General features: G+C 42.3%; 1 protein-coding gene across 1 annotated transcript in view; it reads right to left on the bottom strand.

Moving 5' to 3' along the window:
• The window catches only part of LOC121614817 (lysyl oxidase homolog 2A-like), a 28,052-nt gene extending 8,955 nt beyond the window's left edge, over positions 1-19,097 (bottom strand). Inside the window, exons 1-6 of the mRNA XM_041948907.1 lie at positions 19,008-19,097; positions 16,784-17,097; positions 14,057-14,232; positions 6,041-6,249; positions 3,639-3,855; positions 2,200-2,383 (exon numbers count right to left, since the gene is read on the bottom strand). Coding sequence (XP_041804841.1) covers positions 2,200-2,383; positions 3,639-3,855; positions 6,041-6,249; positions 14,057-14,232; positions 16,784-17,066 — 1,069 coding nt within the window. The 5' untranslated portion in view covers positions 17,067-17,097; positions 19,008-19,097. The remainder of the gene's footprint in view (positions 1-2,199; positions 2,384-3,638; positions 3,856-6,040; positions 6,250-14,056; positions 14,233-16,783; positions 17,098-19,007) is intronic.
• Between the last annotated feature and the right edge of the window lie 486 nt (positions 19,098-19,583).

The raw sequence follows: 19,583 nt of genomic DNA, 5'->3' as shown, positions 1-19,583 counted from the left end.
TAAAGAAATGTGATTGCCATTCTCTTGAACTTATGACTAAACTCACTGTTGGTAAAAACAGGTGGAGCCATGTGAATTAGAATCTGAGAAGAACTGTCTTCTATTTCCCTTACTGGAAGGAGGAAAGCTGCTGTTTGGGTTGCACAATGTTTTTGGTGCACTGCCCACTATTCCTGAGTATTCCTGAGTACAACAGCAGTAGCTTCGCCTGCTTGTGTGTTTTGCTAGAACAACAAGTCCATCTTAAGACAGATGTAAGATTTCCTGTTCCCTGGAATTGCAGCGCAAAGGAAACGAGCAGTCAGCTATGTCAAATGAAAATGAGACACTTGAGGCCTGTAAAAAAAATACTAATTCTCTCTGTGCAAAAAAAAAGTCATCTCAGTGCAGCAGAGTTTCCACAATAACATGTGTGAGTACTCGCTCCACGCTGGTTTTGTTCCCATGTGACTGAGCAGGAATGTCTCCAGTGATGCGAGCTGTGAAACTACAGCCAGAGACTGAGACGGACGAGCAGCCAGCGGAGGAAAATAAAGTCACAACAGGAAGAACGCAGTGCTGCCAATCACACAGTAAACATCCTGGCCTGACAGATTAAACACATTAAATATTGGTCTTATCAAATGCACACATAAAGGTGCAGTGGGTCAAGCAAAAGCTCAGCATCGGTTTACCAGCTGAAAATGAAAGACAGATGTAAAAAGCACGTTCATAGAAACATACAGCTTGTATAAGAACTATTCCTCGTCTATAGATCACTATTTCGGTTTCATTGACAGTCGTGTTTTGTCCACTTCAGTGACTCCTGAAAACAAACACAATCAGCTATTTCACGTCTCCAGTCTGTGTGTGGCACCATTTTTGGATCCAGCGGCCAGCCCGTAAAGAAATCCCTGAAATAACCTCTGTGCACCCTCCAACAATAATTCCACGTCTGAAACCCATAACGGCTGTTTTCTTTCCTGGAACATTTTGTGCGCTCTCGTGTTTTGCTGTGAGAATCAGGAAGAGGAGAGAACAACTGGTCCAGTGCACATACGAGTCTTATAATGCTGGGGCGTATTGCATTTCGTACAATCAGGTTCTGGGTCAAGGTGTAAACATTAATGTGCGACTCCATACATTCCCCAGAGCCTTTATATGCTGACTGAAGGTCTAGACTGACCGAGGTGAGAGAAACAGGTGGTGATACAGAGGCCAAAGATAAGGTGGAGGTGGAGGTCTCTGGTTTCAGTCCACACCTTTCATTTTCACAGCTGGGAACGACTTCTGCTTGGCTTTGGTTGAGTCAGTGAAATATGAAATGTCCTCAAAGCTAAAAAGCTGTGAACAGATGAATTCAAGGCGATCGTGGTTTGATCCCTGAGAGTTTAGTAGAAATGTTAAGTCTGAATTATTATCAGTTGCCATCCCTAGACGTGCCGCGAGAATAGAGTTCTTCTGACCATCACTGGATTTTTTAGGCTCTGTTTAAATAGACATGTAAAAATATATGTAAAAATATATATATTCTTATTCTTCTTTTTTTATAAATAAACCCCTAACAAACATTTTTGAGAAGAATCCTCTAGATATGGATATTAAAAAATTGTGACCAAAGTGTGTCCTGAGATATGTAATGGAGAAACTGTCTGAGTGTTTAAAGAATAACTTAAAGCTAAATCCACTTTTGTGGGTTTCTGTAAAACATTTTTATTTTTATTTTATTTGACTTTGTGAAGGTGGTGCTTTCAATGTTGTAATTTTTTCAAAGTCCAGTTTCAAAGAGGTGGGCCTAAAAGACTGAGACATCTTATGTCCAATAGTTACACTTTGGAAATAAAAAATAATTCCATATTCATAGATTGAATTTTAAAATAAGGTGGAAGGAGAAGGTGTCTTTTTTTTAGGATTGTAAGGATCAATAGAAAAACCTTATCAGAAACAAATTATTATCAACAGTAGAGTATTTTACATACATCTTAAAACATGTCTGGAGAGGATTTTTAAGCAAGTTACTCTCTAATTATGATTATTATACAAACTTATACATTAGAAAATAACAATGACCACACGATTAATTAATTGATTACATGTGCATTAGTAAGACTCCTTAAAAATGTTTTTTAAAATCAGTTTTACTTATTAATTATCATTATTGTGTACCACTGTGTGCAGTCGTGCTGTGTTACTCGGTGACTGATCTCAGTGCTCTCATACCTTGTCCCAGGCGGGCGCCTGTCAGAGCCTCTTTGGCGCTACCGAACCCCAGCTCTCGACACACCACGGTGGCCGCTCGAATGTTCCAGTTGTCGTCACACACTGTTCCCCACTCCCCGTTCTTCAACACCTCCACTCGCCCCTCGCCAATCATTGCTCCACCTCTTAGACGCACCAAGGGTTGCTATGGAAACAGTCCATCAAAAACGGAAATCAGTGAGAATGTCACAGAAAACAGTCTTATAAATTATAATGTGCTGAAATCTTCAGAAATAATTTCAATTAACTTTATTTACTTACTTGGTTACTTAGTCAACGCTTTAAATTTGGACATAATTGCAACATGTGTCTTAGTCATATCCTGAATATAACTGCATTAGAGATGCAGATACAATAAGTTGAAAGTATAAAAACAACTGATTTGTGACATTGCATTGCTTTATTTGGTATATATTGAATTACAATTGTACCTTGTTGGCTTGAGGAAAAAAAGGTGTTGGCAATAAATAAACAATAAACACCAAGTGGGAATACAGATAATTTAATCGTATAGATGACAGATGTTTAGTGTTCATCCATTCAAATGTTTCCAGATGCTTGACTCAAGAAGGACTTGATTAATAAGCAGGAAATGTTGTAATCCAGTGTTGGACTCAGGAATATATCAGGAATTGATTATAGGATAGTGTATCATGTTATTACTCAACCCTGTACTTACATTAAAAATATTTGTGGTCCTTATAATGTTAATAATAATGCAGCAACAGCAAACTGATTTTGAGCTGGACATTCAGATTTGCACATACTATAATCACATGCATGTTTTTCTTACGGGAAAGTGAATTAATTGAAGAGTCTAATTAAAACGTAATCTTCAAGAAGTTATTCAGGAAATGTCACAAACATCTGCAGTGCGTGAAACTAATATCAGCCATGTGGCAAACCACTTGCTGAAGTGTCAAGGAGCCTGTTGATATTTTTCGCTTTATAGTTGTTCTCCCACAAGAGAAGACTCAGGACTCCAGATGGGTTTACTCTTAACTGAATGCACAACTGTTCAGACCAAATCACCTAAATCCAATGCAGATATTGACCTGAACCGCCCCCCTTTGCCTGTTATGCCACTCCATGGTCTGCACTGCAGTTAGAGGCCAGTTTTCCTTTCATGTCTCATTATTTCATGCACTCTTGTCCAAAGTGAGGAAGTTGTCTGTCCTTTCACAAATGGCATTACGATATATTCCTGTACATTTACTGTGGTGCTGCACATAATTAGTTGATGATTCCTGTTGTCCACTCAGACACTGAAATAATGTGCAAACTCTAACCAGAAAGGACGAGAGCTGAGTTTGAAAGCCAGGAAACCCGCTTTTTTATTGCACAGCATCAGAGCTAACCACTGATCTCCCGTGCAGTCATGTGTGCACATTGTGACCTACCTCCACCCTGTAGGCCTTCCTGTAGCCGGCGCTGACGCTGGGAGCAAAGGCACGCCCAGGCACACAGCTGACCACGACAGGCATGCCCTGCTCACAGGTGCGGTTTCCCTTCAGCTCGATCTCATGGCCCACCTTACACTCGGACAGGTCGGCCTCGTTGCCGGTGCAGTTGACAGAGAAACCCCAGTAGTTCTTCTTACGACGCTTGGCCAGCAATCTGAGAAGGAATAATACAATAAACCAAACTATTCCAAATGATACTGCATGATTTTGTGTTCAGTTGTGTCCGTTTACATCACTGCCAACCATATTAGAAAGCCTACAACAATTTTTAGATAAAAGAATGAGGAATGTCAACATTTTTCCAACTTTTAAGGCAGTTTCCACGAGCACATCGCACAACATTAAAGGTTTTCCTAAAATGGTGACATATGGATGTGACGGACTTTCTATATCAAGTAAAAAGACTTTCCTATATACTAGAATTAAAAATTAACCATTTGGTTTGGACAATGTTTTTTAAAATGCCTGTGTCACCCTACAGTATCCCTACAGAACATAAAATATTTTACCATTCTTTCTCACACTTCACTAAAATATTAAGGAGCTGTTTGATGGGAAGTGGGAATTTTAGTTATTTAGCGTGAGGGCACAGTCCCTCCTGTGCTGTGAAGCACAATGGGGGAATTGTTGTGAGAATACCTTAACATTCTCATGACCCCCATACTTGAATGGAAGTCATCAACTAGGGGTCACTGAGGAACCCAACAACAGTGGACCTCGAGGCACGCCTTGGAAGAAGCAAACAATGTAATGAAAGCAGCATGAGGAACATTTACAGCCTCTCAGTTCTGACAGCTCGTCCAGACGCTGTAAACAGAATGTACCTCCAAGTCCCTTTGAATACAAGAACAATTTGTGCTCCTGTGAAATGTGAAGAGATGCCACATTTGATTGAGTTTTCAGGTCTGTTGGACTGTTGTCGGCACATTTGGTGAATTGAACTGTCCTTTGCTCCAGATAAAAGACAGACTGAACGTGATCTTTGACCTCCATTAAGCAGTGAACCATGTGAGACCACAGCAGCATCACAAGCTGTAAAACCACACAAGCTTTGTGATCTCCAGCGATCAACAAAAAACATGTTCTTTGCTGGACTGATGCGTCTTTTCTCCCCTCAGTTAAAAAGCACCCACATGTAAGATTTGCATCTGTAATCAGATGAGATCATCAGTACTATCAAAAGGTCTTTGCCTTAACCGTAGCATATTATAGACATCGTTAAGATCCAGGTGCAACCCTGGCCACATTATACATGATCACCCCGTTGACTCACAGTGTTTACAAATAAATGTATTTGTGATGTCTCTCTGGTCTTGATTTGACTGTGGCTGGACTGCGGTTCTGGGAAGCCTTTCAGATGACTGTGGAGACCAACACTGACTGAATGTGCATAATGAATAGATTTGGCTAATTAGGCCCATTTGTATATGTGTAATCTTCACCAACAACCAGACGAACCAAGATCTGTTTTTCTTGGAGGGCAGGTAGCCAAATTTAATTCTAAAAAAAACCCAAAAACCTTTGATTTGTGGATTTATACCTCAGGCTGAGCTGTTGAACAGAGGAACATGATGTTATCTCTCACGCTGTTACCGGATCAGGACATTTGCTCATGTGGTTGTTCGCTCATGTGCAGTAAGCATCTGTTTTGTTTTGAACTTCAGTTCCCTCCTTAGCCGATAAAAATTATAAAGTGTTCTAGGAAATAGCCGGCTTTGTGTTAGGCTACATACTGACAGTGACTTTTAAGAAGGGCACAATGTTAACACTGATGCTCAGAGGGAAACAATTACATGCAGCCAAAAGAGCCACTGTTTCACGGCGTATTGCACTCAGTTGTTTCCCAGCACGGCCCATCCTTCATCCTCTAAAACTTCCTCTGGCAGTGTTTGGCTTTGTGTCAAGAATCTGCGGCTCGAGTCTGTTTAATGTCAGCGCGCAAAATGGATGAAGGGTTGAGTGATGATCCGTGTAAACAAATGCGGTTATGTAACCTTTCCTAACATTAGTTTGATATGGTACAACATTCCTGACTTCAAGACTGAAAATCAACAGTTAGAAAAGGTGCCGAGACACTCAGCAGGAAATTCAACATTTTTAACACAGAAAGTGTTTGGATCATGCAGGAATGTGTGTTGTACCTCACCTGATAACATGTTTTTTTACACAGGTGTGAATTTAAAATGATTCATTATATATGTAGCGCTACTAACTGCCCATAAACTAAACTGTAATTAACTCAACTGAAAGCTAACTATTTATGTGAGAGTCCAGCCCACATGAAGAATGATAATCGGCCTTATTTTAAGCCTGCTGCTGGCCCCGGCACCATTACTCACTTGTAGGGTCGGGTATTCACGCGTTTCTCCCCGGGGAAGCCGTACATGCCACAGATGACCCTGCTGTTCTTCTCCGTCCACCCCTCGTTACAGATCTGTCTCCACTTGCCTCCATCTTTAACCTCCAAGAAGCCATCGGTGATGGGAATCCTTTTCCGGTGAGAGTAAGTGGCCCTGATCCTCACATCCTCCACCTGTACCGTCAGACCCTGAGAAACACAGCGGAGGAAATGTTTCATCGCTGGGATCCATATTACAGATAATTGACAGAAAGTTTGATCTTGGAAAGAAGAATTTATAGTTTTATCCAACAGAATATTCTCTTCTTTTAGAGGATGACCTTGTGGACGAATGTCGGTTGGTCAGTTTGTCCAGCACTGAAATATCTCTACAACTACAGGATGGACTGCCATAAAGTGTTGTTTGCAGGCATTCAAGTCACCCACAGGATGAACTGGAATAAATTTGGTGATCCCTTGACATTTTATCTAGCGCCACCATCAGGTCTCACCTTTAAATTAATTCCCATCAGCCTCAGCTGTGAGTTTGTGTTTAGTGCTATCTGGCAAATGTTGGCATGCTAAACTGCTAAACTAAGATGGTGAACATGGTAAACTTTGTACCTGTTTAGCATCAGCATGTTAGCATTGTCACTGTGAAGCTGACAGAGCCGCTAACGTGGCTGTGGAGCCTTGTTTGTAAATTAGTGAGATGAAATTGAGTGAAGTCTTATAATTAAATAGGACAGGTAGGTCAGCCTGCCCCAAAGAGGTGCCGACTGAGTTTCATTAGTCCGTGTCACTTCAGAGTTTTAGTAATTCATGGTCTTCTGAATAATGTTTGTCAAATCTCAGGGAAAAAAGTTGGCTTAAAAGAGATGGACTTGCAGCACTACATTAAATTGAGCTCACTAAATTCTACTTTTAAGTGTCCAAAAAGTATCCTAACAGAGAGTCATTGCTGCAGTGAAGTGAACATAATCACAAATTAACTGCGAGCTGTCTAAAAGACAAAGATGTTTTAGAGGATGGCATTGCTTTGTTCTCTGACTTCACGTGTACTGTTCCCCTGATTTACTGTAAATACAATACAGCCTATGAGTCATACAGGAAGTTTGTGTTTGTGTAGTGTTTCAGACAAAAAATAAAAAATCCCACTGTAGCCTTTTAGGGACTGCACAGTTTGCACACATGCTTGAAAATACAACAAGTCAGAATGAAAAATCTGAAGTCTACGTTCTTGTTTAAACTTGTTAAGTGTCGCTGTGAGGCCTTAGGAGGTTGGATGAATGTCTGGAATTTTTCCTCCATCTCTGTTGCGTCTGCAGAGTTGGGAGCTGAGATGTAAGGGCCCGTAGGGAGTCGGTGGACAACATACATCGAACACGGCAGCACAGATCTGTCAAAACCAGCCAACAGTGTTTTTCTTTACCTCAGAAAAAAAAACTGAATTGAGTAATTCACTCGTGTTATTTATGTGCTGAGAAGTTACTGGACATTCAGGGATGAAGTGAAATATATCATTGTTATTATACTCACAACAACAGTGAGCATGGAAGCTGAAACGAACCTGAAGAGCACAAGAGACAAGTCTTTTCCCTACGGGGAAGTGTAGAAGAAATCGAGGCCGAATGTCTGTTCAAAGACTTCTCACCTCACATCTTGGATAGAGACAGACAGAAACTGACTTCAGGTCGAGAGTGTGTGCGGGTGGTCCTCTATAAAGGGCTGTAAAGGGCCAGTTGGTCAAAGCGCAGGTCACCAACCACAGTTTGTGTCATGTGTCCTGAAGACCTCTAAATCTGGAAGGACTGGTAACCTTTGACCCCCAGGGCTTCATGGGAAAACAGCCATCTAATAACTTGTTCATTTCCCTTTTTGGGGCAAGTTCTGCAGTTTGTCCCTTGCTGGATATGAGGTTGCACTGTGAGCTGATCTGTGGTATGCAAATGCTGATCTTGGTAATTTCATAACAGCCAGATTCTTTAACTCAACAAAAAAAAACCAACATCCAGGCACTTCTCCCAGAAATATTAAACGTTTGCACACAGGGTGGTTTCCTGAGATGGCGTCAGCCTGAGGGAATGTTCAAGGCCTCAAGGTCTCTAAATACTAAAGACTGAAACGCAGGAGGAGCCACGAGTAAGTCAGACCGTTTCTACAGTGACCCCAGTCCACCCACTGACCGCAGTGGTTAGAGCGGGCAAAAACCACTGTTTCATGGAGAGATTCCTGCTGGCCATAGCATGACAGAGTGTTTTCCGTTGGAGCCTGGCAGGAGGGGAAGGTGAGGAGACGTGATGATGATCAGGGATCTGGTGTTCTTAGTTTAAAAGGTCTATGTATATACATATATATATATACTAAATATATTACGCTATAAAAAACAGGAAGCTCATTAAAAAAGACAAATTTGAAAACCATTAGAAGTAAATTAGATAAAGGACATGGAATCAAACAGAATCCAATCCAAGTGACGCCAGGTGTGAGGGGGAAAATACCAGACAGGACAGGGGGTACGAGGTGAGTATGAAATGCGGCACTGAGACAGTCTGACAGTGTTGCATTTGGCACAGATGGAGGAAACTGGCCGTCTGAACGTGTGAGACTGAAGGGAAGAGGACAGATACCCCCTCTAAAACCCAGACCACCAGACATAAACTCAGCATAATCCTGTTTGGCCCAGGTCCAAATCTACACATTGCTCTCTTCTTTGTAGGAGAAAGCAGGAAAATTATTGCACAGCACAGAAGAACATGGAGCAATGATTTTATTTTTTCCACATTCTATGACTAAAAAGCTTCTAAATCACTTTAGAAACCTGGACTTTCCAAATGGAGGAAGGATAGAAGATGAGAAGCTTGACATCACTCTCACGTGTGAACGGTAAATATGAAGCAACCACCAGCTGCCGACTTAACATAAAGTCACATATTCTTGGTCTTGTTTATAAGTGGTGAGTTCCAAAAATAAAATAACATTCCTCATGTAGCTCACTTCATTACTATTCTTTGAAGTGAGCTTTGACCATTACTGAACTCTTTCCGGCTGGAGAGCAGACTTGTTTTTCTGACTGGCTCCCCCTCAGAGAGATGTGTGAACATGAGACTTTGGTCTAGCCAGTGTCTGACTAATGCTTCCACTACTGTGCATTTCTTCCAATTTATTCAGCCTTCCAGCCCCGCCGCACGTTTATCTGCACGTGCTGCCAGACGTCCACCCACCCACCCACGTGCCCCCGCCCCACCTTACAAAACACGGCAAGTATGAATGATAATCACACCACAGTTTAGATGAAAAGCAGGAGAACAGTAAGGCTCTTTGAAATGACTTACACATCTGCCCCACCCCACTTTCTGCCCCGCTGGCCCCCAGTCTTCACTGACTTGATTGAGGAAGTGTGTGTGTGTGTGTGTGTGTGTATGTGTGTTTGTAGCTGTGTGCTTTGCATCTGGAATATCTATTAGTGAGCGAAAAGGAAAATAATCATTACTATAGGTAGACTAGACACACACACACACACACTCATTGTCTGAAATGAGACAACTGACGCCACTGTCATGTTTGTCCTTTACATATGAACGTACAGACAGGAAATGGTTAGCTTAGCTTAACACAAAGACTGGAAGAGGGAGAAAACAGCATGGTGCCATCCTGCACATCGAACGCTAACTAATTAGCCTGTTGTATCTTGTTTGTTTAATTTGTATAATACAGAGACAACAATTTGTAGTTTCACACAGGACATGCTAGAAAATGTCTTGTCCGAACACAGTTACTTCCTGGACTCATGTCCATGTCATGGCTAGGCTAGCTGTTTCCCCATTTCAGTTCCCTAAGTCTCCTAAGTTTAGCTTCATATGTTATGGTCAGACATCAATCGTTTCATCGAACCCTCAGCAAGAGAGCAAATAACTTCAGTGCAAAAAAGTCAAACTATTCTATTAAGTTGAAATGGTTTGCACTGGTATGCTAAAATATGACTGCACAGCAAACTGTGGCTTTAATTCATGCGACTGCAGTAAAAACTGTATTATTGTAGCATTTCTCTCTGAGACATTGCTTCTAAGTGACTCATGGGCACATTTATCTTACATTTGAAAAGTTTAAGTTGTGTAACATCTGAAATTTTAGTCTTGATGCATAAGTTCAATGCACATACAACAAGTCAGTACAATGTGCGAATGGTAATCGTAAAGTGCAGGAATGAATGATAAAAGTCTAGACTTTTGGGCACTCTGCAGCCCAAAGGGGAGCTAAGGCCACAGCGGGATCCAGCTGTTGAACATGTGGTGCATCTGTCTGCTACTCTATCCACGGGAGAGAAACTGGCTTCAGCCTCCTGACACGCATCAACCTTTTCTCCCCTCGATCACTGTCCTCCTCACAAGCCTCTCGCATACATCACATCGGAGGCGAATCCAACTTTGGCTCGGGTTTCCTTTTGTAGTATAGCAGCGTATGCGGAACTGAAATTCCTGTAAGCAGACACCGTCGTGCCTGACTGAGAAGTGCAACCTTTGCCCTGTTTAGATGTGCTGAGAATCAAAAGGCTTTTAAGCGCCGCATTCTGTTAGTACAACTGGCTTTAAGTTGATTCTAGACGTGAGTGTTCGGTCAAAGTGAATACACAAAGTGGTGTGGTGTGCAACTGCAGCTGCTTTTGGTGCTCATTTCTTTCTCATCCCTGTGAAGAAAACACATACAGATGGAAATCTTCTAATGAAGGAGACGTATTCGGCCGTGATCCTGCCGACACTGATGCCACGTGCAGCATACGATTCCCACGTGAACAACAACCGAACATAGCAGAGTTGGCTGAAAAGTTCCCACCAACAGATGATAAACATCGTTTCCTGTCGTCTTAACGTTTGGTTCTGCTGACGAATGTAATCCCACCGACCCACCCCTACTGACTGAAATACCTCCTCTGTCATAATGTCCTCCGTCTGCCACGAACAAACACATGATAATACATAAAGCAACTACATCTGGTTACACAGACAAAAGACTTTAGGAAGGGTTGTTGCAATGTGTGGGGCATTAGTTACTGCGTGTTTAAATAATTAACATTATTCATGATCCAGTCACCCAGGAATGTATGTTGTTTTGTGGTGTTGGGAGTGCTGCATAACTAGCTGACAACAGCTGACAATGGTAAGAGACCTGGCTTTTGTCCTCAGAGGACAGATCAGTAGCAGACAACACTGATGACCAGCATTACTGAGACAAACTCAGAGGTTAAAATGAAGGACCTGAGAAGAGCTTGGACTGCCAGAGAAAGACTCTGAAAACCCTTTTCAACTAAACGATATGAACTTAATATTTTGTAAATGCTAATGCCCTGACATCAGCTCTGCTCATACTATAGGGTAGCACATCTTCCATTGCAGCTCGTGCCAGTGGAAGCTGCTGTTTTCATTAATGACAGACTGATGTTTCCAGTAGACTATTATTTGCGGTCAATGCTGAACCAGAGCGAGCTGCTCTGGTCTTATCTTCACATATTCCCATCCACCGAAAAGCAGTCTCATGATGCATCCCTCACAAAAACACAATTACTGTAGTTTTGCAGCAACCTTGTGACCTGCAGATTCACCCTGAAATAGAGTACTTTGAAACCACTCAATATTTAGTAGAAGAAATTGCTGTTAATCCAAATTCAGAATCTTTCCTTAAATCATATCAACATGAACAGACACCTTACTGACACTGACGTTACACATTAAGTTGAGGCAATGCGCTGGCAAACTGACCTCGTCAGATAAGGATTTTGTCCTTCTGAAAGTTGGACAACGTTCACATAGACGCAAAATGACCACTTACGCCACCCTTTAAGTACTGACCTCTACTTGGACTGTAGTAAGCACTCAGTTAGGGTGTTAACTTTCCAGATTGAGCACAGAATGTCAATTCATGCTGTGAATAAACATCTTGAAGGAACAGTGCTGCCCATTGCTGACGTCAGCCCAAACATGGTTAAAGAGGTGTAGCTACACCTTTTCCCATTCCTCTCCCCCCGGAGACCCTAAATATACAACACAAATATGGAACAAGAGGGTGCGACTTATACACACCCAGTAAAAATAAGAAAGATTTGAGTAGGGTTCAGTAGTCTTTGATTACAGATCTCTCCTGTTGTTTATTCCTCCATTCACATGACTCAACTAGGCATGAGAAAGATACACAGGGATTTCAGATGCTCCCCCTCGGGTGTGTTGTCTTAACTGAATCCAGCAAAAAACACACACACTGTTCTGGCTAATGTAGAGTCTGATAACACAGCCAAATCTCCCACCCGACTTGTAATAAGAATAAACAAAAAGCTCTGGTATGAAAGAGTTAAAGCATCCACTGTCTTGTAAGCTGTTGCTTCATCTCCACCAGTCTTTGTTTCGCAGGGAAACCCTCTGTGTCTTTTAATAACTTCTTCCTCTGACAAGCTTCTCTCCCTCCCTTAGTCCCGTCTGTCACGTCCACAAACCCACGCTGACTTTCAGCCGGTACACAAGGCGCTCTCTGCAGCCAAACAGGATGGTCTTCCTCCACACTGAGTCATCTCCCAAATCTCCCGGGCTACAGACTGGGGGTCTGGTGTGGGCAGGGATAGACTAATAGAGGCCCGGCAAAGTCATCAGTGCAAGTGGTTGAGTGGACAGCTCAACATTATACGCTGACTTGTGGATTATTTCACTGGCTTCATGTCATGGCAGATGTGACTACCTACTGGGAAGAACTGCCGTCTCATTTTTTCCAGAGATACTGATTAGTACCCATTAGGCCATTATTTTGATTACTAGTTGTATCTTTTTAAATAACACATAGCACAAAATACTGGGGTCATGTAACAGCTGTTCATAGGCTCTTTGACTCAGCCTTGTTATAATGTAGGTGTTAAGAGATTTGTGCATCACTACACTAAAGTGCATTGAACACTAGTTTGTACATAGAGATTAACTGTTAGAAAACACAAACTTCCAGGTGTAACTGTTGTGTAGCTAGCTAGCTAGGTTAACTCAAAAAACAAACGTGAGCTTGCTAACATATTAACCAAGAGCGAAGAGTAAGAGAAACACTTTGATATGGCAAATACATCCGACCTGACACTTGATTGAATGCTGTTTACTAATGACATTTTAACAACACAATATATCTCATACTAGGAAACATTTGGGTGGTACTAGGCTAAATGACCAAACGTTGGTTAGCATTTTTCCACGCTCTCTCTCACTCTACAAACTCTGACACACATAGTTCTTCATGTATGTATATTTACATACATTATGTTGGATAAATAAAACAGGAGATACCTACATTAACAAAGGATGAGTTGTTAAGTTTAATATATCATTCGGCCTCCTGAAATGCTAGGTTTTGGCAGCTAAGTTACAGCTTGTGATGCTACAGCAACTTCCTGTTTTCATGGCTGATTGCATTTCGTTATTCGGTACGATATTTCCTAACAACTGATTTACATGTTATTAAAGTCTTTACTAGCTTAGGTTTTAATGGTGCAACCTGATTTAGTAGACTGTTAAAACTAGTTAATAAAAATCTACGAAGGACTTTATCCACACTTGGTGACAGCAGTGGAACAGAGCTGCTATTCAGTGTTTTCTTAATTTTGAAATGGTCGGCCAAAGCAATATAAAGATTGAAAAATATTGCTCCTCCTAATATCTAAAGACAGACAAACAGACAGACAGGCAGATACTGCATTCAATCCATTGATCTGTCTGGATCAGTGTGGAAAGTTGGAGAAAATATTCACTTGCAGCTACTTGGAATACACTACAATAAAGTTTTTCTTTGATCCTAAGCCTGTCCTCTGTTCCTTTTTTTATTGTGCTGAACATCTGTTCAAGTTACGTGTGAGTACTTGAATCATGTGTGAATGCTACTTGACGGCTATTAATTTTGTGATGAAGCGATCCCACCCTGGTGTTTTTATATGCGTATAGGTACAAATCTAATGGTGTACGTGTGCAGGTTTGATGGCGAGTGTATGGGAACCTACGTTGTCGATATTGGCCTGGTTCCGGACGAACTTGAAGCCTGGAATGCGCTTCTGGTTGCACACCACTCCGACATCTTCTGAGTGTTTGCAGTCAGACACTCCAAAGCCATTGGACTGACACTGAGCCAGGCTCTTCTCTCCCCCGCTGCAGTGCACATTGTCTAACCAGATATGGCCTGGAACGGAGAGACAAAGACGGAGGCAAATGGATATATGTTGTGATGCAGATAAAGAGCTTGATGCAGCAGACCCAATGCTTTGCTTAGTTTAAGTGGATGAAGCTGTTGAGATGCTGGTTTTACCTGGCTATATAGTGCCTGTACAGAAATTTTGATGGTCAATTGATCAATTAACATTACATACTTCCAGCTGGACATTTGTCACATTTTTACATATTTTTAAAATTTTACAGATCCAACAATTGATCAATTATTCGAGTCTGTGGCATGTATGTCATTGCAATGCTGTTTTCTCGGACTGCAGGACCTCTGCTACCCTTGCTCTCACAAACACTTTACACTTGCAGGGCTGGTGCCACACTCTTCTCACTGAGCAACATGGGGCCACAAGCCTCAATTCCCATCAACTTTCCCTAATAAGAGATTAATTGGTGAGAAAATATAAATGGAAGAGTGTTTATAACGTTGAGTGTCACACCTTTTGACTGCTTTTTCAGCATTTCCACCGAAGGCAAGTCACAGAGACAGTAGACCTACTCACGTGGAGATGTGTTTGGCCTCCAACATAACCTGACGCATTCTTTCAGCCAAAACCTGCCCAATAAATGTTGTCATGGCTGAAGCAGATCATTTGCCGTACAGCTGGCTGCTCTGAGTCAACCGTGAGGGAAACCACATAACTGTGGCCATGGAAACCACCAACGGGCTGCTCATCCCTCTGACAGCCTCAACATGTTTGCTGAGGAACATCCTGATCATACCAACAAAGTGACTGCATGCTCTACGGTCACGTAGCCTCCTCCTGGCAGGGAGATGACTACTTCTGGAACATTTTCATAATAAGAGCCAAGTCCTCTGGAGCTGAAAGGCTGCAATGTTTCCAAGTGAGAACCACCTTGGTCTCGGAACACCTTTCTCTAAACAAGCATTCAGCATTGCCAGTTGTATAAATCTGAATTACTGTGTTAAAACTTTGCAAGCCTTACGGGAATGTAATTTCACAAGGCAGTGAAAAGAGCAGGGGGCGCACTGCACAGAGAGCCATGAATCTTATTGATTGAGCTTTTATTGGCCCTTTAAGCCAACCACAAAGCCTTAACTCAAAATCATAACAAAACTGGACAACACACAGTTTTCCTAAGATGATCTAAATAAAATGAATTTTGTGCAGCTGCAGTCAATACTGTTTCAAGCATTAAGCAGATTAGCCTTCACCCTTTCTGATGTTGTTTCACACATCCCACACATTTTTTATTTTTTTTTAGAATTGCAAATAATAGCTGTGTAAAGGCAGCTGAGAATCTGATTTGAACGTCTGCAGGAAAAACACTCTGCATCCAAAAGGATGTCCTCGTAATTGTTATGTAGTTATGTCTTCAATTGAAAACATTTGTTGGTTTCTTTCACCAGAGCATAAGTCATCATGACGGGAACAGGAAAATGCTCTTGATCACTTTTATAGCCATGTGTCTCCACCAACAGCGAGAAAACAAAGATAAAAGTAGTTTCCATTCACTCACATGCGCACAGCCAGTCTAATCATCTCCGTTCAAAACGATTCGCCTTCAAAATAAGCACCTATTTGCCAGGAAAACACCCTTACCTGAAAAATGTTTGAAATTCTCTGGTGATGAAAGGTAAAATGTTTTTGCACATATTTGATGTTAAAATTAAACTTCCTGTTATGAAGAAACTGTAGCTTTACAACATTCAAAGTGTCTTTAAGTAAACGTTCAGAAACACCAGCAGGGCACACCCAGACCAAGTCCCAGAGGCCCCCATCTTTATATACCTAAGCCATTGCAAACAGCTGTCTGTCTGCACACTAATATACATCGAACTGCTTGCTAATTGCTTCTCTGTAAAATATTATGCACACACAACATTATACGCATGGGGCGTATTACTTCATGAATGTGATTCTTGAAATTGCTATAATGACTGTGGTGCTTTGGGAAGCAAGCAACCGAGTTAATTACTTCACTTTTGAAGTGGCTGGCTGGACGTGGCCGACTCAGTGGGAAAACATGTGCTTTTAAAAAGGGATACAGAGTTAATTAACAGCTACAGAGTGACGTTTACCACCAGCAGCCAGCAGCTATCGCTTTTACAGAGTTGGGAAACCCATCAGAGTTTTTACAGTGATGGAGGAATTCATACACGGCGAAGTGAGAGGAGATGAGATGACGTCTGTGTGTGTGTCTGGTTTACACACCCAGTGTTTCCAGCCTCCCCCCTCATGCTCCCAAATGATTGCCGTGTCTCAGTTCTCCTCTAATGGGGAAACCAGTGCCTGAGGGTATTAGCAGTCAGACAGGGGGATATGTGTACCTCATTCAAGGATTTCCATGGAACATATAAAACTGTATGAAGAGATATACTGCCCTTGAATGTGTGTGGTTGGCTAGTTGGCTGAGATTAACACTCTCTAATCCTCACCTCAGTTTTTACAGCAGCTGACTGACAAGACCGTTTGATTAGATAACACAAGGCTCAGATGAAATTTGGAAATCATCACTTCTAATGGACTCTATGCTAGTTTTCTGACCTTCTCCTCTTCCATACTTCGCAGAGGGCGACCAGGACTCAGCATCCAGGAAGCCAAGCTCTCTGCACACCACTTGGGCAGCGTAGATGGAGAAGTCATCATCACACACCGTCCCCCACTCTCCATTGTAGAAAACTTCCACCCGGCCTTCGTAGTGTTTCCTCTTGTCCCCGGCCAGACGTAGCTGGATTACTGGGGTGCCAGAGTCTGACTGAGCGCTGCACAGCACCCACATGCACAACAAGGTGGACAAGAGGCAATGGGCGATGACTGGGCGCAGCATGATGCAGGACGAGGGAGGCGAAGACAGTGAACTAGAGAGAGATAATGAGACAAAAGACATCAGAGTTACAATTACAGTATTACAGAACTGAGTTTTAAGGTGTATATATAAAACAGCTTTTTACATTTGTGGTAACTATATAAAGGATGGACCTTAAAGGAAGCATTTTCCAACTCCAGAGAGCCAACCTGAGGGCTGAATGTTGCAGAGGCAGACAGTAATTTGTGGTGTGTGCTGGTTTTGTCCATAATCTGAGTGAGTGAGCAGTTTCAGTAGAAGTCTTGTGCAGCAACAGTTAGGTTTGGCTATCACTGGGCTCCTACAGACCTCTCAGTGGCCTCCATGCAAACCACAAGTATAAGCTTGTGAATCACGACCAGAGTTCACCACAGCTTTACAGTATACTGGGCAAACAGTGAAAATACATTTGACTGCCAATGAGGGAGAAAAGAAGGAGAATTTGGGAAGGTTTGAGTGAAAGTGAAGGTTATGTTGCTGAGACAAGGATTCCTCTCTCTGTTGCTCTGTCTTTATGACACCCTAATGGAGAGCAAATGTGGGCTCCTGCAGGGCGGGTGCTGCCCCTCTCATTTATCTGCTGATCTGTGCCTGGAGGCCGTGCAACTGAGCTTCAGACGGAAAGTTGACTCCACCTCAATATTTCATGGCAAACCATGAAAGTGTCAACGCAGTGACCAAAAGCCCCTGGGGAGGAATGTTCCAGGAGTAAAGGGAGGGGAGGAAGACAGTGAAAGTAAGGAGACCTCCACGTCTTCAGTGTGCTAAAGAGGAAGGGGGGCTTCTCTCAGAGTTGACGTCATAGTAACGGCAAAACAAACCGCAGAGGGCACAGGCTTGAAAAAACAGTCACACAGCAACTTGTCAGACTGCCTGAGATGTCAGCTTGTGAGCCTTATGTGAAACATCTGGCTTATCTTCCCATGAGAGGAGCAAGCTGAGCAGGAGGAAGGTGCTACTTTCATTTTAGCTTTAAACATTGAGTGCGTCCCTTCTCACAGCCAATGACAGGATCAACCATACGTATGTTTTAAATTAGTCCATCGGTGCACTTCCGAACAGCTCTGAGTGAGCAAACATCACTGCAGTCAGCACGTGTCCACTCCACATGTCCATTCACGAACAATGGACACTTCTATTGAATATATATCTTATGTATGTTCCAGATAATACTGCTTACAAAACCACTGGAGACACACCCACCTCAGAGAGAAGACTGTTCACAGTTAAAACACTTTGAACTGGCTCAGAAACTTGACTTCTATTCACAGCTGGTTGAGAACGGAGAGCTCAGCATTGTAGACCATCTAAAACATGTCGTCTTGCATAAGAACAATGAGGCCAAACAATAAGTGAAAGCTGCCTGTCAGTGAAAGGCAGCCAAGTGTGGTCAGGTCAACTGGAAAATCCAAATTCCACATGCTGAATTTATTGTTTTCTCAGTCAAAGCCAGAGCTCTTGTATAGCTTAATGTTCATTTCAGCAAAACACAAATCAACCATTAAGTGCCTGTTTTGCTCCAGCCAGCACTGTTCCCAATGTTCCCAGTGGGTGACAAAAGAAAGACCTAAAAAATGTTTGAAGACTTCTTCTTCCTGCTCTTCTTCCATTGTCAGCACCAGAGTAAGGCATGAACAGAGTGATGCTAATTCCTTTTATATTATTACTTAGGCACCTATGTTCTGATGTACCTAACTATTTGGGTTCTGTGACACTTAAATGGAAAACAAATATGAGATGACATATTTCATTGAATTACCTTAAATGGAGAAAAATGCAAACTTTAGTCGCACAGAGAGGATGAAATCAGAAAATCCTACACTTTACAGATGAGTCTCAACGTCTCACACGTTTATGCACGTGCAAGCCATCAGTGGTCCGCGAGCGTGAGAGACAACGTGGAGGTAAAAGGGAAACACTTACTTTGACGGACGCAGAACAAGCAGCACACCTTGTCCAAGACTCTGAGGCGTCCAACCTGTTGGAGAGGGTGAGATGTGAAGCAGCGGTTCTTTGTCCCTTTAGTACTCTCCTGTTTCTCTGCTCCCCTCACAGCTGGCCGCGCGCTCCCGCCCCACTCCTCACCACACGCAGCAGCCAATGAAGGGCCGCCTCAGCATCCTGAACCCGCCCTCCACAGTCCAGTCACCAGGGTTACAAAAACACTCTGCAGGCCTTGAAAGGATCCTGGACCTGGTCTGTAGGTTATGAAACTCTGAATTTATGTAAAGCTTCCTTATGGATTCATATAGCTTTAAGTGAGACTGACTCTGCAGTTTACGTCTCCTTTAGTGTTTAAATGAAGAAGTTGAAATATGATTGACTTATGTGGGAGTCAGTTTATCAAAGAATGATTAATGATGCAAAAATGTTCTTTTTGTACTTTCCACGTGGAGGGAAACTTTTTTTTTCTTTGAGGCTGCCATCTTTACACTCAAAACTAGCCACACGCCCCACAATGTCCTCGCAGCTCACTGTTGATGGTTCAGGTGTGAATTA

The sequence above is a fragment of the Chelmon rostratus genome, chromosome 2, assembly GCF_017976325.1.
Source record: "Chelmon rostratus isolate fCheRos1 chromosome 2, fCheRos1.pri, whole genome shotgun sequence".
Taxonomy (NCBI): Eukaryota; Metazoa; Chordata; class Actinopteri; order Chaetodontiformes; family Chaetodontidae; genus Chelmon; species Chelmon rostratus.
This window is presented reverse-complemented; position numbering and strand designations above follow the sequence as displayed.